Source organism: Setaria italica, chromosome III (assembly GCF_000263155.2).
Source record: "Setaria italica strain Yugu1 chromosome III, Setaria_italica_v2.0, whole genome shotgun sequence".
Classification (NCBI taxonomy): domain Eukaryota; kingdom Viridiplantae; phylum Streptophyta; class Magnoliopsida; order Poales; family Poaceae; genus Setaria; species Setaria italica.
In genome coordinates, this window is record NC_028452.1 from 22,762,603 (window position 1) to 22,787,152 (window position 24,550).

General features: G+C 49.1%; 2 protein-coding genes across 2 annotated transcripts; both read right to left on the reverse strand.

Moving 5' to 3' along the window:
• Positions 1-1,046: 1,046 nt before the first annotated feature.
• Positions 1,047-5,415, reverse strand: LOC101762140. Its single transcript, XM_004962161.4, has 3 exons — positions 3,370-5,415; positions 1,633-3,286; positions 1,047-1,533 (listed from the first exon to the last, which is right to left on the reverse strand). The coding sequence occupies exons 1-2, from the start codon at positions 4,985-4,987 to the stop codon at positions 1,644-1,646; spliced, it is 3,261 nt and encodes a 1,086-aa protein (XP_004962218.1). The 5' UTR covers positions 4,988-5,415; the 3' UTR covers positions 1,047-1,533; positions 1,633-1,643.
• A 7,716-nt stretch (positions 5,416-13,131) lies between these two features.
• On the reverse strand, positions 13,132-18,777 carry LOC101761724 (atherin). The gene is made up of 7 exons (XM_004962160.4): positions 18,230-18,777; positions 17,126-17,535; positions 16,668-16,820; positions 14,971-15,063; positions 14,145-14,203; positions 13,631-13,724; positions 13,132-13,471 (listed from the first exon to the last, which is right to left on the reverse strand). Exons 1-7 carry the CDS (start codon positions 18,699-18,701, stop codon positions 13,259-13,261), a joined length of 1,494 nt encoding a protein of 497 aa, XP_004962217.1. The 5' UTR covers positions 18,702-18,777; the 3' UTR covers positions 13,132-13,258.
• Positions 18,778-24,550: the final 5,773 nt, after the last annotated feature.

Sequence of the window (24,550 nt, forward strand, 5' to 3'; positions counted from 1 at the left end):
AAAAGGCCTGGGGGAAACAGTCATACACACTGAAAAACAGGTTGCAGCTCATGTAGTATGAAGAGTTACTGCAAATTTATGCAACTGAGTAACAAACAGTTCGAACAAGTAGCCTTTTGTTACTGTATTTTGCCCTTTTCATATCCTTCCTCAATAAAACTATTGCCTCAAAAAAAACTAATTGATGGTTCTCCATGATCTCTGTTCAGGATGTTGATCGCCATGATCACAAGTAAGAAACATGTGCCTTTTGCACATACATTGATCCAGATTCCTTTTTTAAGCACTCTGACATTTTTTCCCAATGTTAGTTCTTCAATCCATTTACACGACGATGATCCTTCCACTGAATTTGCCGTTTATTGCTCCACTCCCTTTTTGAACTAAACTCATGCTTTACCTACCCTGATGCACATTTCTGCATTGCATCAGACTGAATGACCAACCGTGCTGTTTTCCAACTGAACTTTCCTCGGTGATGTGGTGACCACCAGATCATAAGTGTTGTGGCTTTCATTCCGTGCAAATTCCACCGAAAGAATGCCAAAATAGATTTAATAATTCCAGATTTGTCGTCACTTTAAATGTCTTCAAAAAGCGACCGAATGAATTCGACCAAATGGAAAGCATATCTACTCATGTGATACACGAAGATCAGGCTACAGCAGAAGCGACGTCGAGGATGCCGATTGTTCAGCTCGCGCGTCACATCGAAAGATCCATGGTCGGCTGCCGTCTGCGTGTCGATCTCGTCCGTTGGGAACTTGGGACTCATGACTTGAGCCAATCTGTTCCTGCGTCAACATAGATGGAGACTGCTTTGGACTCTAATTCTGGTGGCACCTAGCACCGGCATACACTGCTCTAGAACTGAAACAGTTTAGCTGCAAGCATCAGCTCGGTTAACGGGTTAAGTGTTCGTCTTCGAGTACAACGACCTGGTCTCTTCAGATTATTCAGTAACTGACCGTTTACCGCACCAACTGTATTCATGAGAAATCATGTGCGTCAGTGTGTGCAGTTACAAAGGCACATGGCTCTCAAGATTTGCTGGTGTATTACATTTTACAAATGCAAACCTGTTATAATATGATACACAGAATCATCTTCGGAAACAACAGTTGTGCACTCAAGATGAGTTTTATTGACCTATGCCAAAGGACACATGCACACCATCACCCTTGACAGTTTTCAATCCTCACAGAGCCGTCAGTACAATATCAGACGACATTAGCACACGAGACATGTATACACACTTGAATAACACAACTCAAGCCGGTGAGCTATTCCCTTTGCAACTCAGCAACTGGATAGGAATATCCTGATCAGTAGTAAGCACTAAGCAGTTATCCTTCATTGTGGAGCAGGAGTGAGCTCCTCTTAAACAACTCAGCTAGAGATCTCTAGTTATCCCTAGCAATTAGTAAGCAGCTCTCCGATTTAAACTTGGAGCAGGTTCACTGGCACTAATATTGCAGCGACCTCCGAGTTAGTAGCTTCGGCGGTCAAGATCGCCATTAGTGTAACCACTAACTGCAAAAGATACGCAAAAGCAATTGGAGAGTTAGAGTAAAGAATTTGTTAGTACAACAGAACTATTTGTAGGAACAACATTTCAGAAAATGTTCTTACCTCTAATGTTATCAGTTGCAAGCTTGGACAGGCCTTGTGGGTGAGATGCTTTTCTTATCTTCCTCATCATGTGGCAGAACGGTTTCAAAGGCTTGGACCAGAAGCTCCACTTTCTTCTTTCGAGCAGGAGCTAAATTTGTCACTGCCTGCCTAAGCGCATAATCGATCATCCATTCCTCAGCATTCTTCCGCTCATCCATCATTTGGTGCTTCAGATCAACCTTCTCTGCGTCTGGATCCAATTCCAGAGGAAGAAAGTTCGGTGCGCGCGGATTGAAACCTCGCAGGTATTCCTCCTCTTCAGGCGTTCTCCTCCTCCTGGAGATGATCAGTTTATTCCCCGGACATGTGGCAGACTCAGCAGGATCAAAATATACATCTCCCTTGAGGTTCATCCCACTGAATGCACCGCATATGTCGTCAATAGAAGGTTCTTTTGCATCAGAAAATTCTGCTGGTATTTGCAAAGACTGATCTGCTTCTTCAGTAACATGAACAGCTTCACAAGCATCAAGTTTTGGCATGGTAGTATCATTTTGCGAACCGTCACTTGCATATACGTTATTAATATCTCCATCAGTCTCTTGAGGCATAGCAGGCTTTAAAGAAGCACCTCCTGATTCACATGCTGTAATTTCATATTTCTTTTGACCACCTGCAGTATTAATCCCATCCTCATCTTCCTTAATTACATCAGATTCCACTTGAGCACCTTCTGAGTGACAAGTGGTAACCTCATATTCATTTTGAGTGCCATCACCGACATATGCAGAGCTCTCATCATGATCAGCTTCTTCACCAATAACAGATTCCTCAAAAATATCTTCTGATTTGCATGTGGAAATCTTGAATTCATTTTCATGGTCATCGGTGATGGCTATAACTGCCAACTCACTTGTGGTAAGCTCAGATTCATTTTGCGCATCAGAACTGACATCTGCGGAGCTATGGCCCTGATCAGCTTCTTGAGCAATAACAGATTCTTTGGAAGCATCTTCCAAGCTGTATTTGATCTCCAAATCATATTGAACATCATCACTGACATATGCAGAACCATCATCTCCCATGGCTTCTTGAGCATCAGAACTGACATTTGCAGACCTATCACTCTGATCAGCATTTTGAGTATCACCACTGTTACATGTAGAGTAATCATCTTCTGCAGTGTCTTGATCAATATCAGATTCTTCAGAAGCATCTTCCAAATTGCATTTGGCAATTTCTGGCCCCATTTCAGCGCCATCTGTAACATTCTCTGCATTACTGTTTAGCCCACTTTCTTCAGTGGTGTTGGATTCTTCATAAGCATCCTTCAACTTGCATGTCGTAATATCCAGTTCCACTTGAGCATCATCGACACATGTGGAGATACCACCCTGGTTGCTTTCTTCGGAATTACCAGATTCTTCTGAAGCTTCTTCCAATCTGCATGCAGTAATCTCCAATTTCTTTGGAACCATGCCATCCATGGAGCCATCTTGATAGGTTTCTTGACCTGTAGCGATTCCTTCAGAGATAACTTCAAGTTTGCTTCTTGTGATACAAAATCCCTTTCGAGCATCATTGTGGCCATTTGTAGGGCTGCCATCTTGTTCAAATGCATCATCCACAGTGCCCACATATTGTTCAAATGCATAGTCCACAGTGCTATCATCTGTATTCAACGCATGGTCATCAATTGATAAGTCTCTGGATGTCAACATACAAAAACTAAAACATTGAAGTGATAAACTTTACCTTCTGGGATAGCTCTGGAGGTTACTTCCTCAGAGAAATCAGCTCTGCATCCATCACCAGAGATAGTATCTTCAGAAATCTCCATCTCAGAGCCATCATCTGGTGTACTCTCTTCATCCTTGTCCTGCTCCCTGGTTACCTCTGATTCATCATCAGATTGCACGCTGTACTCATCATCATTTGCTCCTCGATCCGCTGAAATCTCCTCTTTGCAGCACTCTTCCAGGATAGTACCCGCCCATCCTGTTACTTCTTCATTAAGAATCTCTGATTTGTAGACATCTTCAGAGAGCTGCTCTTCTGCTGTTCCTTGTCCAGTAGATGCCTCCCCACAACACGACGTGTCCAGGATGTTGTCTTCATCTCTTCCATCTGGCTCCTGGCATGTCTCCACTCTGCAAGCAACACCTTGATCTGCAATGATCTCTGTTTCTTGGACCAAATTAGAGGTGTTTTCATCATCATCATTTTCCTGTTCTTCAGCAGCATCTTCTTTGAAATCATCACCCAATCTACCAGATGTTCCTTGTTCCTCTTCTTGCTCCACAGAAATCTCTGCTCCACCAGCCTCCTCTTCTCTTATCCTCTGTTCTTCCGAGATCTCATCATCCAAGCTATCATCGTATTCGTAACCATGGTACCTCATCCATGGCAACTCCTCAACAAAATCACTGCCGGTGTCAGCTCCGCTGCACTCCGACAGGTTGTCCCTGAAGGCACCATGCTTCTCCAACCTCAGGTGAGGCTCAGGCTCACCTTCGTCGCAAACGGTAGGATCCTTGCCTTTCTCGCTGTCCTCTTCGGCGCCGCACCGATCGAACATGACGAACTCCATCTTCCTCACCGTGGCGTCCATCTCGTCCAGGGACATGTCGCTGCAGCTCATGTCCGTGCTCACCCTCGGGCCGGCGTACACCTCGACGAAGAAATCGCCGACGGCCTCCTCGTCGATCAAAGGCGCGATCTTTGCGCCTCCGCCTCCACTGCCGCCGCTGGTCTTCTCCCCTGATTTCTTGCGGAACGCCGAGACGCCCTTGAGCTTCATGCTCTGCTGCGTCTTGATGAGCCGCCGGCGTGACGCGAGGAAGCTCCGGAGCGGCACCGCCGGCAAGTGCGTGTGGCCGTTGAGGGAGCAGTAGGTGTAGGGGCACACCCGCAGCGCCGCGGGGCCCTCGGCGTCGGTGGCGCCCGGCGCGAGGTCGAGCGCGTCGGGGAATTTGGCCTCCTTCATAGTCGATGAGCACGTGGCGCGGCCCAGGCCGGAGCCGGAGCCGGGCGCCTCCTCCGGGAACAGCACCTTTCCCCTTGTCAGAACCCGCACCGCCGGTCTCCTCGCGGGCGACGCCGATGCCGACACCGTCGCCGCCGTCATCCGCCTCGCCGGCGACGCCGAAGCGGATACCGACGCCACCGGCCGCCCGCGGCGCCCGGCCTTGGCGTCGGAGCTGCTGGTGCCCCTCATGTAGCTGGGCACCGACGCCGGCGCCGGGGACATGGCCACGCCGCCGCGGTTCCACGGGCGACCCGGCTCGTCCAGGAAGCCGCCCCTGGGCTTGGACGGAGGCGTCAGGAGCGGGTCCTTGGGCTTCTTCTTGGGCGTCTCTTTGCTCCGCACCATGGCTGCTACTTCGGCGGCGGCGACGGCTGCGGCTTCTTGGATTCCGTCACTTCTCGGATGGGCTAGAGGCTACTTCCTCTGGACTTCTTCTTGGCTTGCAGAGATCAACGACAGTTTCTTTTCCAAGCTCTTGTCTTGTTGAAACTGAAGGCTTGCTTGCACCTGTTGGCTTCTTGAGTTGAAGGACGGCACGAAAGCAAAGCAAAGCGAAGCAAAGGTGATGTGAACTGAGGGAGGAGGTTGGGAGGGAGGGAGGGAGAAGGAAGGCAGGGGGAAGGGGATTAGGGGAGGGATAAGACTTCACTTGATAGAGAGGAGAGCACAAGGAAAAGGTGGAGGAAAAGAACGGAGGTTTGTGAGGGACGGCGATGGTGGTGGATGGAAGATGGATCGGGGGAGCCGGAGACAGTGGGTGGGCGGCTCAAAGCGGCCGTCATCTTTGAGCCTTTGAGCGGAAGGTCCATTGAGAATTTTTGGCAACGGGCGTGCATCTTCTGTGGCGGCCATTCTGGGGCCGCTTCTGCGTTGGTTTTTGCAGGCCGCATTTATGAGTTCGTGGTGAAACTTGAAAGAGAATGGATTTTATTGCTCCACCATTAAGATATGCTTTAGGACTGGGTGTGACTTTGATAACGCACGCGTCTTTTCCTCCAATAATAAATATAAAAGCCCATCTAGATTTGTTTATTTACGTTATTTTTGCCAAATATCTTTATCTTTAGTTAACAAATTTAATTGCCAACCAGGTTAATAACTAGGATATCTATTAAAATTAGTACATATGATGACAACGTGGATGTGCTCTCCTAACTCCTAATGTAAGCCATTTTCAATTTTTTTTTGGGAACGTCAGCCATGTTCATATTAATCCTAAAGCATATGCCGTTTTAGTGTCACCATTTCTTTCACGATGTACATGAGTAAAAATGAAGTGCAACAAAATCATTTGATCTGTTCGTGTTCGTTATTGTGTACCACTGACATTCAAATCGGAGGAGCTTAATTTATGCGAGGAAAATGTACATAAGCTCATGGTTCATGGTTGTTCTTGAAGTTTCTTCTCACAGGATCCCAAAAAGGCAAAACTGGGACGTCAAGATAAGATGCTGACGTTGATATCCACAATACTGATGGAGATTTGCAATATGCTTTCGTGGGGATTATTAGTCTTTAATTACAGGGTGTGGTGCGGGCCCAGGTATTTGGATTCTGATGCTGGAGCACCATAGAAAACGTTGGATTCCTCTTGGCTCAATTCAGCGGCCGAAAAAGGCACATATTGTGAACATCGTGAGTTCGTGACCGAACATCTCATTCATCAGGATACGTTTTCGAATAATTTCTGTACAAGTGATGCTGTTTTCCGACCATTACCGTATTTAAATTTGATTTTCTTTTTAATTTTTTTATGTTGTTGTTTTTACTGAATAGTTAAATAGTGAAATCGGTAAAATATGCGAGATCGACCGACAATCGTTTCCGTATAAATAATATCACTATTGATTATTTCCAATCGTTTTCGTCCCAGCAACACAACGGCAATAAAAGAAGATCAGATCAATGGGAACTGGAGATGAAAAAAAAAATCTGAAAATGACACTATTCCGTCACTTGAAGACTAGAGACTCGTTTCGACTTACTTAGTCACTGAGGTTTAACCGTTTATCAAAAATTAACAACCACAAGAAATTCTCACATGCAATATTTGGCTTGTTCTTTGAGCCGTACGTGTAGCGCCGTACAACCTGCAATCAAGGATTGAACGAAGCCCTTGTTCATTTCTCATCAAACTCCCAACTTTTGCACTATGCAAAAAGAAGATTCCCCATCATATCAAACTTGCGGTACATGTATGGAGTACTAAATGTAGACGAAATTAAAAACTAATTGCACAGTTTTGTTGTACTTTGCGAGACGAATCTTTTGAGCCTAATTAGTTAATATTTGGACAATAATTCACAAATACAAACGAAACGCTACAGTGTTGCTACAGTAATTTGGCACCTCCCAAATTCCCCAAGTGAACAAGGGCGAAATCGCTCTCGATCAGCAGCCGTCGCGGTTTCTGGTCGATCGGTACTCCATGCCCGTTATGATTTTCTTAATCCGATGGCCGGAGACGAGACCCAATCATTAGAGCATCCACGAGAAGCAAAGCCGCAGCTAATCCCTAGATCGTCATCCTCATCTCCGGTCTCTTGGACGGATCCATATAATACTATAATAATGCATGATTGATAGAGCTGCTGCGCTACGTTGTCTGACCTGCCTCGATCTGGTGCAAGTGATGCACGCACATCGCACGTGTAGCGAACTCATCGCCAGCATCCGAGCCGTATATGCCCAAAAAAAAAGTCAAAATATTTCTTCTCGGTCCTCGCTTCATCTGTGTCCACTGCCCAGCGATCTTCTGGCGTGGACTCGACCTGGCAAAAAAAAAACTATATATATAAAATGAGGGAGAAGGAATATTAGGTACGGTGGCCATCGGCCGTGAGCCCCCTTGATTGCCTGATGGCGCCACGTCGTTTTCAGGAACCCTAACTGAACATTAACTGAAATATGCGAGTGCTACAAATTTGAGCAGCCGCAAACTTCCGGTTTGCTTGCGTGGCGTACCAAGCTAGCATGCACGAGTACAAACGCTGCGGCTTGATTGCTTATGACGTGCAAAAGATGCAAAAGACGTAACGTACTTCACCCATCACCCCGTACGTTTTTGCAATTGCTTGCTTTAGTTTTTACTACACGACCAAATGTTTCAAACAAAAGTGTCACACCAATTCAGTGCACTGCATACAATCTTAAAGATTCAATTTACTGTACATGTCCATGTCCATTTAGCACTAGGACCTTTTTCTATATATATAGTACGGGTTAATTTGCCAATTGCCATAGAGATTAATGTTGTGTGATGTTGAGAACGTGCGGGCAAATTAACTCAGTGAGAAGCAGAGAGAGCAGATTTGGAAAGTGCGACCATTATTTGACCAGTTGTGGCACTTCCTAATGTAAGCGCTCAGACCCAAATCATCAAACATCTGCATCCTCCTACCGCACAACCGTATCATGAAAACATAGCATGCTTGCTCTTGTCAGATGGAGCAAATTTTCTATAAAAAGACATTAGAGTAGCATTAGCAATTCTTGTGTTTTTCTTTGTTTACAATGTCAATACGTGCACTGCCAACGGATGCCGTGCCAGCCCGATGCCGTCCCGGGCGTCACAGCAGGCGAGCCGAGCGCATGGTGACACGGATCGGACGGTAGCATCGGTTAACCGCACTCGGCAGGGATGCGGCAGAAGCCTTTCCTCTCTATAGCACGTACTACCAACCCACCAACCACGCAAGGCACGGGACGCGTACAGCAGGAACAGGAACTGCAGCTGCTGCTCTAGTAGCGTGTGCCGCACTGCCGCGGACGGAGGAGGCCTGAGGCCACACTACACCCCGCGCACTGCAACGCACGGACCACGGCGCCAACACTGCGAGCCTGCCCCGGAAGTCATCCCGTGGCGTCGCACCATCCGGCCGTTGGCGGACTCCGCGAGCATCGAGACCGAGCCGGCCGTTGGTGTCGTCGCGACCCGGGGGAGCAGGCCAACAGGGGACGCTCGGCTTCAATGTGCGTCCGAATCGGGGAACCGCGCTCCCCCGGGCGGCACACCCGAGGCACCACGGGCACGGCGGGCGACGCCGACGCGCGCGCGGGCGCGGCTTGCCTCGTCGGGGGTTAGTGCCTGGCGCGGCGCGCGCGTGCTCTATACCATTGCCGTCACACTGCAGTAACAGATCCGTTAGAATGACAGTTGAAAATACAATAATACCCCTAGCCTCTCATCACTGTTGTTCTTCTCTGACCTGAGGCAGAGGTGCCCGCAGGCCGGCCGCGCCGCATCCTCCACGCGCCGCCGCAGGCCTCCTCCTCGGAGCAATGCCGCAACCCAGCCCACCGCCACGGGTGCCGCCCACCGCCGAGTGCCACCTCGCCCATGGCCGCCGCGCACTCGAGGTGCGGCACGGCCGCCCCGCTGCGTACGACACCACGGCAGTGCGCGACCCCGCGCGGAGGAGGCAACCGGCGGCAGCGCGCCTCGAGCAGGGTGCGCGGAGGAGGCGGTCGGTGCTGGCAGCTGGCGCCCGCGGCCCCCTCGGCGCCCGTCCCGCTGGCGTGCGCGGCCGGCGCCCGTCCCGCCAGTGCGCGAGGCCGGCGCCTGCGGGCCCATCGGCGCTCCTCCTGCCGCGCACGAGAGGCCAGCTCGGGCTCCACGCAACGGCGGTGCTCTGGTGGACGGTGGATGACGCGGACCTCCTGGTGGTCTTAGTCTACATCGGGGTGCTCCAGCTGCGGCGAATCGGCGAGGAGGAGGGTGTTGAGCGCGGCGCGGAGCCTCAGCGCGACGGCCTCGTTGCAACGCGTCTTGCTTACGGCGGCCGCCTGCCAGAGCCCCTCCTCGAGCTCTGCGGCTTGGCCATGGCCGGAGGCGGCGCACGGGTGGGTGAGGGGAAGGCCGGTGGCGGCGCACGGGTGGCTGGAGTAGCGCCACCGCGCGGGGGAGGTGGCGGGGCGGCGGCCGGGAGCAGCTCAGCAGCGGCGCGCGATTGGAGCGATGGCGGTGCCTCGGCTTGGAAAGGAGAATCGACGGCGGCGCCCCGGCTTGGTCCGAGGAAGAGGAAAGAGGAATTTTTTTCCCTCCCACCCACTGACGCGCGGGGCCCACAGCGGCATCCAGCACAGGTAACGGCTGAAACTAACGGAATGGCACAGAAGGGACGGAAAAATAGATCCGATGGCATTGAAGGGATGACTGTATTTTCGATAGAATTCTTTCGGGAAATGAGTGCGCGCACGGGGCATGCCCGGGTCGCAACGGCTAGTCGGTTCAAACCTAACCTACCACCCTGCGGGGCTCGGCTCTGGCGCCACCACCGGCAGGCGGCAGCTAGCAGAGCAGAGCCCACTAGAGACAGACAGACAGGCCACGGCGGATGGGAGCGCCTTTTCCTGCAGGGGAAAAGGTGACTCCCGTGCGATGCGAGTGCGACGCCGCTGGCCCTCCGCGTGCCGGTTGTTGTCGTTAACCTACGTACCCGCTGGTGACTGGTGAGGGAGATCGAGAGCTGGTGATTTCTGCGACGCTGTCCGATAGTGCTGCCTGAGTCCAACTCCAACGGCTACCGCGTGCAGTCAGCAGGGAACCGGCTATTTTTCTGCTGCAAGCCAAAGCCAGGTTTGATGCCCTGCAGACCTGGACTATTTAGACGTTGTTTACTTCCCAAGTTGGAAGTTGCAAAATTGACATTTTGCCATAAATGCGACACTGTACCGTTTCGTTTGTATTTGTGAATTATTATCCAAATATTGACTAATTAGGCTTAAAAGATTCGTCTCGCAAAGTACAACAAAATTGTGCAATTAGTTTTTGATTTCGTCTACATTTAGTACTCCATGTATGTACCGCAAGTTTGATGTGATGGGGAATCTTCTTTTTGCATAGTGTCAAAGTTGTGAGTTTGGAGGGAAGTAAACAAGGGCTTACTCCGGCTGCAGCCTGACGGTCTGACAAGCTAGCTAGGTCTTGTTTAGTTGCTAAAGTTGGGAGGTGCCAAATTACTGCTACAACACTGTAGCACACTGTAGCGTTTCGTTTGTATTGGTGAATTATTGTCCAAACATTGACTAATTAGGCTCAAAAGATTCGTCTCGCAAAGTACAATAAAACTGTGCAATTAATTTTTAATCTCATCTACATTTAGTACTCCATGCATGCACCGCAAGTTTGATGTGATGGGAATCTTCTTTTTGCATAGTGCTAAAGTTGGGAGTTGGGGATGAAGTAAACAAGGGCCTAGGCTCCCATTTCAGAGGTGTTTGATAAGATGCGCTAAATATCGGATACTCGGATATTAATTAGAATAATTAAATATGAGCTAATTATAAAACTAATTGCACAGATGGAGTCTAATTCACGAGACGAATCTATTAAGTCTAATTAGTCCATGATTTGACAATCTATTAATTAGCCTTAATAGATTCATCTCGCGAATTAGACTCCATCTATACAATTAGTTTTGTAATTAGATTATATTTAATACTTTTTATTAATATCCAAACACCGATGTAACAGCTTCAGTTCCACCGGTTGTCTGCTGTGGAGGATTGGAGATGCAGTAGTGCGTGTTCAAGTTCTCCTAATTACTAGCAGGTTAGCGTCAAAAAGATTCAACTTGACTCAGTCCCTTTGGACTGGCTACAGTTGCCGCCGTACTACGGAATACTACTACCACTCTACCAGCAAGGAAAGGATTCTGTTTTTTTTCGAGGAGCAAAGAAAGTATTCGATGGTGGTGCTTTTTCGTTTTTTTTTTCATGGGCCGTTGGGCGGACGGTGCTTCTTTCGTTGACTACGCGTTAGTATATTCGAGAGGCAGAGCACCATGCGAAACTGTGTCATGGCGTTTCAAAATTCCACAAAGAAAGCATGGGCGCTTCTTGCACGAATGCTCCATGACCCGACACATGGAGACCTACATGAACGCTCGATGCCGTGGCACTTTAAACACCTTGCTTCTTTCTTCGATGCCTTTTCCGACCCCCAACTACATTGTGCACGCCCTAGACTCGACCAAGCACGCACGAACCGGGAACGTAAGGATTAGGAGTGTAGGGCAACGATGATTTCAGCAGGCGGCACACGGTGCGCCTTGAATTGGAAAGACGGTACCAGGCCCTCTTTATGTCAACCGTGTCCTTGCAAACCACACCGACTTTCCGAGCCGCCCCCGCGTGGTACAAGACACGCACGGCACATGGCTGTGCTGTTTTCCCTTGGAGTCGAAGGCTCGCAACAGCTTTGACCCAACCGGGGCCTGTGCAAAGATGCTTTACACCATTACACTAATACTCCTACCCCTACGCGCGTGTACGAGCATTCGTACGAGGGAAGAAACGTGAGGACGGCCGGGCGGAAGGTAAAAAGGCAACTGGCGACGAAGGAGGTCCGAGAAGGTGGAAAGGCAATGACGGGACGGCAAGTCCTCTCGGCAAGTCGCTTGCCTGCCGCCGAGTCGGCACGGCCCGGAGTGGGGCGAGCGATGGGCGATGGAACTGCAAGGAAAAAAAACAGAGAGAACGAGCGGTTCTTGGAAGGGTGTGTGTGGCCGTGTGGGCGGCCGCGCGGGCCAGCCCACCAGCCTGTGGTCGGCTGGAAAGCGAGAGAGCTGCTGCTGCTCGAAAGGTACGTGTGGTCCGGCCCAACAACGACCAGCGCGCGGCCGGCCGTTCCATTCCCGTTCCATCCCTGTGTGCCCGCTCGCTATCAATTCCTCCAGCCAGGGCCAACCAACTGAACCAAGGACGGACGGGCGGCGGCGGCGGCGAAGAAATGCGTGCTCCACATCTCTCCGCGTTTTGGTCGCGTTGGTCGGTGCGGGACGATCATCCGGTATTCCGGTGGTCCGCCACTGCCTCGTGTTTCTGGAAGGCCGGATCGGGCGCGAGAGGGGCCGGCGGTACACGCAGACGCAGCTTTATGGACCAGCTTTTACGCCCTTTTTGTTTATGCTGAAACCGCCGCTCCAGGAAAAAGGACGCGGTCCAGCAGTCCAGGGGCAAGAACGTGAGGCGCGGCTGCGGAGAAAGGTCGCGTACGTGAGCGGGAGGAAGGGAGGGGTGTCCTCTCATCCTCTGGGGGGCTGGGGGTGTGGACCAAGTTTCTGGTAGAAATAGCCCACCCGGACGGTGAAATTTGGACCGGTGACTCGGTAAGGTGCTAAAGATTTCAGAGGGCAGTTGCGGCAGTTAACATTTTGGGTGCGAATCCTTCCTTGGCCGTGCCGTGCGTAGAGCGGCAATAGACCACGCAGCGAGACCGCAGATAGGTCAAGAGGGGGAGATGTGCGGAGCAAGGACGGCGCCTCACAAAGATCTACTGGTTCAATGTCAATGCAGGAGAATTTTACTCCTGCATGGTGGCACTCGAATTTCAACAATGCACTGACCCACAAGCCACGGGAAAGGAAGCAAGTTCAGAAACCATGATGCCGCGCACACAATTTGGGCCAACCAGGCTTCTGGGCTTCACTCGGTCCAAGTAGCCGCGAGAGGGGGAGGAACCGAGGAACTTTCAGTAAAGGCGAGCGTAGAAAAAGTGAACATGCAAAAGGAACGCCTCAACGAAACTATACAGCATGATTTTTTTTTTCTATTTACCAAGCTATATGCTCCTGTATGGTATTCAAGCTTCAGTGATTCGTTCGTGATTTCTGTTCATAGCTGGAAGGATTTCCTCAGCGCAGCAAACGCGACTATAAATATCGGGGAGACGAGGAAGAGCATGTAAGGGATGATCTGGTCGAATCCCACCTCGGGCTCGTCCAGGCTCGCGTAGTAGTTCTTCTGCCCGCTAAACTTTGTGAAGTACGTCTCGTAGCCTGTGCTCTTGGGCACCGGCGTGCTGTTCACCTTCATGAAGTCCATCGCCTTAAGATGGTCAGAAAGGGAAACATGTCAGTCAAGTGACCATAGAAGATATTGCTCAAAGGACATCGCATCAGCTTATCATGCCTAATAAGCTTACAGTTTGCTCGGATTCTACTTCACTGGAGCGAGGAAGGAATAGCTAAAGACTTCGAGACTCACCTGAAAGCTGAACACAAACATGTTTGCCTTCTTGCTAATCTCACTATTCGGGTGGTTTTTGAGTTTGCTATACATGCTCATTGCTTCCTTGGACCTGTAAAAGTAGGGTGTCCATGAAGTACATGTGCAACATGAAGGGAACCACAGATAGCAAACTGCCGCCAGGTTAGTGTCCCGAATTGGGAACAGGCTAGTTTAATACACTAAGCATTGTGCAAGCCGATGATACTCTGAATCAAACTGCAATTTAGTTAGTTATATTTTATGCTTACAAGTAACCACATGGGCATTTTGCACAAATGAACATGGAAACATGCAGACATTTATAAATATGATATCTTTTCAAATCCAAAAGGGAAATCCAGTGTTATTCAGCATGTAAGCATGAAATGTAGCTTTCATCAAGGGATTAGGAAATTTCCGTTCATTTGTATCTTAGCAGGAAAAACATAAAACTTGATGAATAGAGCACTGCAGGGTAAGGACATAAGAAGCAGAAAACAAAGGGAACTACCTGCAGAGTGAATCGAGACAGATGGACCATTGCAAAGCAGCCCTTCCATGAAGTTCAGTCTGCACTTAACTTAATGAGCAAATAAATATATAGTAGGAACTGAGAAGGGCACAGCAATAAACAATGGCAAGGCAGGATACTTGCAAACTAGAATGCACAGATAGCATGAGAAAGAAATACATGAGTTTAATAGGACAACCATTAATCGATTATATAGCATATTGTTTATACATCATCAAGGTGCACTATAACAATGTAGAAAATACACAACTCTTTTGTTCTTTCAATGTTCAGCTATTTTACAAAATTAGGAGCTCAGCATCTGAAGCAATTTAATGAAGGGTTGTGCTTTGAGGCTAGGTTCAATTGCTACATTATTGTCATAATAATATCTAAAGAGTGAAGTAATTGAAAGGAGAAACACAGAACCAAAAGCAGCTGAACAGATCTGCCTAAAGTAGCAATATAGTAGTTGCTGAATGATAGAAAACATGGCTTCCTGAGTTTAGGAAATATCCGAAAACGGTTTTGGTAAACTATCACACACAAGTGCAGTTTATTTCTCTACTATGTTTGAGACACACAAGTGCAGTTTATTTCTCTACTATGTTTGAGAAACAAATCACAGCTGCATAAAAGTATGTTAATTAAACATTCAACAGTAAAGTAATAGACTTCTCACCAAGACAAGGGTTCAGTTCAAAAGTTCATTTTCTCACCAGAATCCAACAATTCATCACTAATAATAGAAGAACCGCAGACATATATCAAACCAATACATTTAATAACTTTTATTGAACATAATATCAGTCATGTAATGTAATACCTTAAAGTCCACAGCATCCATCACTTTTTCATAATAAGGCAATGCTTGTTTAAGCCTTCCAGTATTCATCATCTCATCACCTTCCCTCAAGGCCTTCAGCATTAAAATTTTAGATCACATACCAAAGTCATGTGTACCATAGCATAGCATGAAAACTGCTCCAAGATGTTTCAAAAGTACTTGGTACAGAAAAGTATAACAAGTTTCAAACCAACATAATGGGAGTATCTGTAAATTAAACTAGCACTGTGGGACATTTATGCACATTTAATAAACTTGACAAACAACTTTATACTATGCTGGCAACTAACTTCAAACCTTGCAGCCTATTTGGAAGGCTGGCATTTCACCAGAACAGTCCAATTCCTACTGGAGTCAGGAAATATTGCTGCGTTGCAAATGGAGCCTGATTGAGATATAGGAATGTAATTATCCTTACTGACAATGGTGGAGGGGTCAGGGTGGACCATGAGCACCTCCTCTCTATTCTTTTTAAATATTAGTTAATTTTACTACTTAAATGTTAAGTATAAACTAATACAGCCCTCTTATTGTTTTACGCCAAGGCTGACACTGCTTACAAAGCATTCTAATATTAACAAGAAATTGCTTCTCAATATACCATGTTCATAGGCAATGCAGATAAGTACATGGAACATTTAAAAGATCATGTGTGGAGATCTAAAATCATACTGGAATTATCAGATACAGAATTGTAAAAATGATAAACTGTATAAGCAATATGCTGATCAAATTAGTAACTCCAGATATAGCACTGCAGAGCATCATTTGGTGCCAAACATATGTTAAGCTACACTTGAACAAATTATCTTTCCTTGTTAGCTTATGCTCTGATTCATTCTCTTTTAATTCTGATCCTTTCAAAAAGGTTAAACATCTCTACCTAATATTAAAGTACGGTTGTTTCTTCCAACCGTCGTGGTTGTTTCGCAAAAAAGTTGCTCAACTTTTTCTTAATCAACCCGCAGTCCTTGGAATATGTCTTGATGATTTTGCAAAAAGATCCCCAAACTTTACTGCAATTGACCCAAGGTCTAACCTTTGCTCCTATTCTTTTGTCCCGCCCACACAGCGCGCTTGCCAGCGGCGGCGCGGGACGCATGCCACCGCTCCGTCGCTCGCGTGACCAGCCCTCCCCGCGCTCACCACGCACTACTGCCGCTCGCCCAGGACCTCACACCCCCCTCTTTATGACGTCCATTCCCTTCAGATCCGGAACTAAGGCCTCCACATTTAGCAATTGGGGGCTCAATTTTGCACTTGATTGGAACGATTTTGAGTGGATTATAGAAGGGAGGTGGATGGAAACAGGAAGAAGAGGAGAACGCACTCCTGCTCATGGCGGCCAGAGGCGCTGTGGCCTAGTGCTGAAGCGAAACCAACATATTAGGAACAAGTGAATAAGAATGTGAGAGCAAGTAAAGACCTGTAGTAACGCACGGGCATTTCTGCTAGTTTAAAATAAAATGAAATAGGAACAAATTTTCCTGAACCACAAGTAAAGCTCATGTTTAACACTACTGATAAAGTATGAATACAAAATAGAAGAAATTTGAATATTATTCCCTCACATGACATAGAAGTCCCATAAAAGTGCAAGCATTGAAGGGATAAGAAAGGTCAAGTTAAAATCACTGGAGTACTCAACTTATATGAAGTTATATTTCAATCAGTACCTCAATACATTCTGCTTTTGTCTTTGCATCGACTACCATGTTTTGCCGATTCCTATATGCAGCTATTAGCTCTTTGGTGCGCTTATCCTTGGCTGCCTTTTCTTCTGCACTTTGAGTCTCTCCACCAAGGCGAATGTTTCTTCCACCACCATACTAGAAGGAAAGGTAAAGGGAAAATTAGATCTGAGCAAATGCAGCAATACCATAGAGTATATCACGCTGTAATCAAGCTTCATCAAGAATGAATGAATGAATGATACATATCATAGAATGGCAACAGGTTCCAAAACATGTACTATATCAAGCTTCATCAAGTTGTTGTTAGTGTTGTGTTGTTTTTATTCTTCAATTATAATTCAACATAGCAGCAAAGGAATTGTGCAGACTAGAAAATTTCTTTATCTGAAAGGAAGGAAAGATACAAATACAGCTTGTGAAATGCTACAAATATATCTTACCGCTTTTGAAATATTTTGTGGCCTTGGAAACATCCCCCATGATCTAACAGTGGGTCTGTAAACATCTTCATCTTCTTCTGGTTCGATAACAGTTGAAGGGGGTGCTTTGTCAACCTTGTCAGCTTCATTTGTTTCACTAGTTGATTGTGAATCCTCTGACTCCCTGTCATCTGCTGGTTGGATTCCTGTTGAGCCACGAGACTTCTCAAATTTGCTACGGTCTCCAATTATTATCTCCACCTCAGGAAAATCGTTATCTGTCAAAGGCTCAAAAGCTGGAGCCAGCCCAGGTGGTGGACCTTTATAACGCTTTTTCTCAAAAAAATCGAGGCCCAAAAAATCAGTCTCATCAAACTCGTACTCTCCCTTCTTGCCGAGCGTGACATCTTCACTAAGTAAGGCATTTTGACCTAAAAACAAAATAAGCATCATAAGAGTGTAATTGAAGAGGACCAAAATCTACTATTTCATAAAACAGATGTCATTACTGAAGTGGATCAAAATCTATTACTGTCATAAAAACATTTCCAATTGCCCATGTGCTAGATCCAATTCATTGTTTAGTGAAAAAGGCTATTGTAATGAGCATTAATAACATCAATCAAATATGATCATGATTCATGAGAGTATCCCTTATATTTCAAATGTGTATGGCAAATGCAATACAAAAATATATACTGCAAGCATGCATTATCTCAAACATATGTACGAATCTGAACCTTGCTAGGAGTGTCCTAGTGTGCTCCTTGCTTACCAAGGAAAATAATACACCTCAACTGCTACACCTAGAATATATGATCCCCCTCACACCACCCCCAAGCCCCAATACCCCACAAAGCAAGTGATATTGATTCACTGAAAAGACTAATCATGTCTGTAATATGCTTAAAATAGCGTGTCAACAATCCAATGCTGATGAACTACAATTCTCAATTTCTCACGGATCAGAACCAGCCCGAAAAATCACGACCCAGACTGGTCAGCCCTCTGTCAAGAACCAAGACACACCAGCTCAGAGCGGTGCTAGTATAATCTAAAACCGCAAGCATTTCCATCTGCCGCCAACCATTCCTCGGTTCTATTCATGGGATTTAATCAGCTCACCAAAATCCGGCGATCCTCCCAACAGCGGGGCCTCACCACCACCAGCGCGCGCTCCGGTCCCGTTGCCGTTCCGGTACTCCAGCGCCCGCTTGAAGGCCTCCTTGCTGCCGGACTCCCCCGCCGAAGCCTGCGGCTGCGACGGCGGCGAAGGAGGAGAAGGAGGCGTGGGAGTGGGAGGCGGGGCCGGCGACGGGCTCGGGCTGTCCCTTTCCTTCTTATAGGCGGCGGCGCGGGCGAACGCGAGCTTGATGGGGTCCGGCTTCTCCGTCCCCTCGGGCGGGGGCGGCGGGGGGGCGGGGGCGCACGAAGCGGGCGGACACGGGAGGCGTAGGAGCTTCTGAGATGACAGAGTGAGGGCCTTGGGCGCGGCCGCCGCGAGGGGTTTGCGGGCGGGAGCGGGAGGGAAGGGGAGGCGACGCGGGGGCGTGGAAGAGAAGATGGAAGATGCCGCACCCGCCGCCGCCGCGGCCATCGTTTTGGGGGCAGTCCCGTAGGGATAAGAGGTGATTGGTGGCGGCCGGCGACGGAAGGCGACAAGCCGAGCGTTTGTTATCCGTTGCACGCGCGGGAAGGGGGAGACCGGAGACGTGAGTGAGCTGCTGCTGGAGCGCGGCTGAGCAGATTTTTTGGGGGTTTTTTTTTCCGAACAGCGCAATACTGTGAGTTTCAATTGATACGGAAAGAATATAACACGCCGTAGGCAGACAAGACTTGTCTGGATTTGGGACGTCAACGCGGGTAACTCAGTCAAATCGATACCTTCAAAATCTGATCGGTTGGATTGGAATATCAACGCAACCATACCACTCCACTCGAAGAATCATGGTAGAACCGAAGCCTTACCGCGGCGCCCACCAACATTCTTACACTCATGTAGTCATCGAAACCTCCACTCGTGGCCCCCACGTTGATAGGGAAACAAGAGAAACAAACCGCAACATACCGAGAAGGCTAACGTCATATGGGACCCATCGCCGTAATACCGTTGCAACACCACATTTCACCCAACAGAGTGATACCGCCAGATCCGGACCTCCGCAGGCTGCCTTGCAGTTGCCACCGTGATAACACAAACGCGCAGGGTCTCGCCACACTCGTTGTTGGACTCTAACTCGCTCACATCGCCTCGAAAAAACATCACGCGCAGGGACCTCGCCACGTCCGTCACAGTACTCCATGCCGCGGATCCGTTTCTTATGATGGATGGTGAGCAATGTTGCCCCGCTCCCAAGGTCTCCATCAAACAGCCAAACCATCACCACAGGTCGACTTCTCCTCGTTGCTCCACCCGCGCTAGCCTCCACTGCCGTGCCAACATGCTAAAGAAGTCGCTTGTGTCGTCTTCCGATAATGTACCGCACCGGAGTAGCCCAGCTGTGGCGGAACCACCTCGGATTAGCTTGATTAAGCAGGGTTAAGCCGCCTAACCTGCGACACTCCTACCTAAACCGAGTTAATACGAAGTGCCGTCGGATTTCATCCGATTTAACCACTTAAACAGGATCGAGTTTAGCAAACCCACACGAAGGTGAGTGGTTACAGAGAATACGACAAGTCCACTGAGTTGAACAAGTTTTACCCATTTAGTTCGGCCATAAAATCCAACATCGGAGTTTTACAAGTTTTCAAGAAACAATAGAGAAAACACTAGCGGAAGACTTCGTCGGGGTCGGACATCCCTGGTGAGGCCAACCGGGACATCACTGGCTCCTCTCCTCGCCGTCCGAGGAAGGATCCCACTCGACCGTCCAGCCTGGCGGGAGCTGGGGCGACCAAGCACCAACCAGAGAGGGGTCGGAAGCAGCAACTTCACCTGAAAAACAGGAGCCACAACAAGGCTGAGCTACTAAGCTCAACAAGACTTAACCGATAGGAGTAAGGGCTACTCCTCCTTCTAGACATGCAAGCTGTTTGGCTGAGGGGTTTGTTTGCCAAAAGCACTAAGTAACCCTAATTTCAAGTTTTAGCTCCGGTTCTAGGTTCATTTACCAGTCTAGGTTGTGCCACTTATTCTAAGCATTCATAGAACCAAACAAGATGTGTAGATATAACAACAAACATTGCCATCATCAGATTCCTCATTTACTCAGGGTGACATAGCGATCAAGCAATCTCAAACTGTGAGAGGCAGACGAATCGATTCGAGTTCTTTAACCATGCATGGTGAACCTAGCCTCACGATATCTGCGCACCCGGAGGTCGCTTCCTGTGTCGGCCTTCCCCATCAATCCCCTAACCCGTGTCGGGCCCATTTCCTTTGGTGCAAGGTTCCACAGACCCGGCCTCTGTCGTTCTGTGACCACGCTTGCCACCACGTGCGACAACCAGCAGGGGAAACTCCGTTCCAAGAACAATGGGGCGACCGCTCACGTCTAGGTTCAATCCGGTACTAAGCTTCCTCATCCCATACTAAGTATGAGGCTAGTACTTTCAAACACTTGATCACGAACACCACCACTGTCGGGCCTTAGAAAGATTTCATAGACAGACGGGGCAACCATCCGACCACCAAAAAGTTACCAAAACCCTACCCCGTCCATCGTCCTTATAGTTATAACAGGAGAGTAAACATGCAACTCCTACAACTCGCGAGTGACAGGAAATCACTCGACTTTTACCGTCTCCTAGTTAAGCAATGCAGCTACTCGGTCCAACAGCTAGTCCTCAGATCACTGGGATAACTAAGTCATGCATCTAGGGTTTCACACAACTCCTATACGTAAATGCACAAGCATGTTACAGAAGGCATGCGCAAGTCTGGCAAAACACGTATGATTTTCATGCAACCGGGGCTTGCCTTCAAGCAAGGAGGACGGGAACTGCTCGACTTCGGGGGCGACTTCGGCTTCGGAGGACAGGAGCTCGGCTACAGCTTCTTCTTCTGGCGCCGGGTGAAGCTCGTAGAAGCCGTCGGCGAGGTGCAGCTCTACACGAATGCAATGCAAGGGTTAGCATAGACGGTTATTTCAACAGCAACACTGGCTCGCCTGAGCCCAGAAACTTGCGACAAAGAGCAGGACGTTATGGTGGTTCGAGAGAGCTGATGATGATCAAGAGGTAAGGGTAGGAAAGGAATTAGTGGTCTGATCCTTGAACTAGAGGATGTGATAAACTGGGGGTCCTTGGACGCAAGCGCTGAAGGGTTCCCAAGTTTTACACATACACCCTCGAGTTGAAGAAAAAGATCACAGCCAAGCCCTCGGGCGAGGCGGAAGATTAGCAGAATCCGACGGTGGGCTGAGCTCGCCGGGGTCGGGAGAGGAGCGAAGCGGGAAGGGGTCGGATCTCAGGGGTCGGGACCAGGCGGATAGATGAGCAATTAGGCGCGGTCAAGCAAGATAGATGACTAGGATCAAGGGCTCTGATCAAGACTAACTCGGGAAGGTTTAGGGGTCGGTTGTTACACCAGCAAGGCTGAGCAACCCCGCCGCACTGGAGTAGCCTAATCGTCCCACGATATCGTTGCTGCAAACGATGTCCTCCGACGCAGTCCCACGCCATACTGACTGCTGCCAAACAACGCCAACCGCCGTGGTTCGTTGCAAGCAGCCGAATCCGACAACCCTTGGTTGGCACCATAACTGCGATTGCCTCCACGTGAGTTTGACGATCCACCTCAAGCTTGCTATCCTGCACTATGCCTCCTTGCCGCGCCGCAAGGTCATCGTGGTGGGACTGCTGCCACCGGCTGCAGCCTCCCATGACCATCGGCTTCACCAGCAATGCCATAAGTCGAGTTGGGTCTCTAGAGACAACGCCTCTAAGGAGGGGACAACACCAGTGGCACTGCCGTCGCTCGTCCAGAATCTAGACAGGGTTTTCACCCAAAGAACCCCGTGCAGCATGGACGGGGCTCCAATATGACGCCCCTAATGGGGAGTACGACACCCTAGGATGCCGCCACCACCGCCACTGGCAAGATTGCTGGCTAAGACTTTCGCCCGGAGTGTCCCATCCCTAACCGCTGCATGCACACAACTCGTCACTATTAGGACCACAGTCATGGAAGCCCTCCTGGGGGCGGCGCCACCGCCATGCCTCTTCGCATCGTGCCATCGTGCCTCCTCGTTGCTGCCGTCATAGGGTTGGCCCACCGTTCCTCCTCGACTCTAGGCCGGCGCGCCGCAGGGCTGAGCCGCCGTCACTCTGCCTCTACGCCCAGGCGACACAGCCACCGTTGCCCGCATGCAGCGCCTCCGTGTGCCATCTCCACTGCGCCTGCGCACCGTCTGCTCCACGCGCAGCGCCGCCGCGCCGTTCAACACGGCTCAGATCCGGCCGGGTCTTCCCCAGAGTCCGCAAAAGCAGCCCCACCACCACCCGGCAAGGTAGGGCCGCCCGTGCCGCCTGGGGAGAGCAACGTGGGGGCTGGGGCCTCCTCCTCCTTCGCGGTCACCCTGCGCGACGACGCCGTCTCCTCACTGTGCATCCTCCTCGCGCCTCCTCGCCCTGCTAGACGCCAACGCCGCGCGGCCTACAACTCCACGGGCGCAGTCCCGGCTGAGCCGCCTCCTCGCGCGTAGCCACTGCCATGCGGCATCCATGCCCCGCGCATCGCTGCCTCTGGCCACCACAACTTGCCGCAGCGACCCCCGCTGAAACCTTCACGAGGACGGTCGATCCGCCCCGAAGTTCACTGTTTCCGGTGGCGGGCCACACGGATCCGGCCATTGGGGCACCGGATCTGAGCGCCACTCGTCAAAAGGACGTCGCCGGCCGCTAGAAGGAGCCCCCACATGGGCGAGCTCGGGAGAAAAAAAGAAGAGGCCCCGCCGCCACCTTCCTCATGCCTGCGCGGGCTTCCAGCAGCCGCTCCGGCAGCAGCGAGAAGGTGGGAGGCGGTGGTGGAGGGTTGCGGCGGGGGCTGGAGTGCCGCCTGAGTCGCCCGAGCTGGGTTGGAGTCCCCTCTGCTATCGAATAGTCAACTTGGGGGTCAGTTTTCGAGTGATGAGAAATTAAATTTTTCAGAGAAATTAAATTTTTCATCTTTTCGTAATGCCAGCAGGGGAAAAATATCTTCAACGTTAGATGCTGTAAAATGGAAATGCGTTCGCCAAACGAGACCGGTTTGCTTCACACGATAAATTTTGCTGAGTCGAACTCATCGAAGATGTAAGATTCAGTGCAAATATGAAGTTCTAAATCAAATTTGCAATCATTATATGTTGGTCGATGATGAGACATCTATAATACTTTTGCCGATTTCAAAATCTGTTGGTCTAATTTTAGTGCGTTCGTAGGGTTAGCGAGGAAAACATGGATAGAATGGTTTTCACCGCGTGGTCTGAAAACAAACACGAAATTGAGTTGAAGGCACGATGGTATGGATGCTAGTAAGACCCAGTTGGACCGAACTAAAACCAACTGGGCCTTGGCTAGGCCCATTGAAACAGAAAATGTCCAGCGAAAGCCTTTGGTTCATGCGAGATCGAGCTGCCATGCCAACAGCTGAAGTGAAGCACCATACTACTCCTGCCAATTAATCGATGACCTCGAGCAACTCTGCGCAAGCGCCCTCTAAACCCTGCGTATCATCTTCAATGGTGGAGTTAATCACCATCTACAAGAAACATGTCCATCATGGCATCATCTAAAGGTAACACATAAGTAACATATTCGGTGGATGTCACAGTTAGTAGTAAGCTTTTATCTCTTATTATTATTATTCTCTGTCTTTTTTTTTGCAGGCATTACTCATAAGTCGTATAACAAAAATATTGATGCAAATAATTTCTCCTACATCTAACTAGTTAGGTCCACACGGACGCCGGCGACATGTCTCACGCAGCAGGGCTAGCTTGGGCCGCGTTGCCGCAAATGTGTTGGATCGGCCTGGACTAGCAAGCAGGCCTGGGCCCAGCAAAACCAAAAGGAAGATATAAGGGCCCTCTTTTGGTACAGTGGCAGGGAAAATCACTTCTCGACCGCCTAAAAATATGAGAAAAACGATCGCATAAGAAACGGCTGCGTTTGTATAAATCGGAGCTTGCGAAGAGAAGCTGCAAAAAGAAAACTGTTGGTTGCTAGTTTCAGTTTATTTTAACTATAAGTGGGATTCAAACTATTTCAAATAGATCAAGGTCGCGATATGCTCCTTTTATTGTCTTCTTGCATGTTTTCACTAGAATAGGAACAAGCTCAAAGGCACATTTTCGCCGCTGCTTCGTCATAGCCACCACTGTTGCCACCAGGAGCGTGCTTGTTCCCGGTCATGACGAGCTCCACGCTACGACCTGTGATACGAATTTCCACCGTCACAGCCTGTGGTGTGGCATGGCGTGATGTGGTCGGGGACCAAACAGCCCCTAAAACAAGCTATTG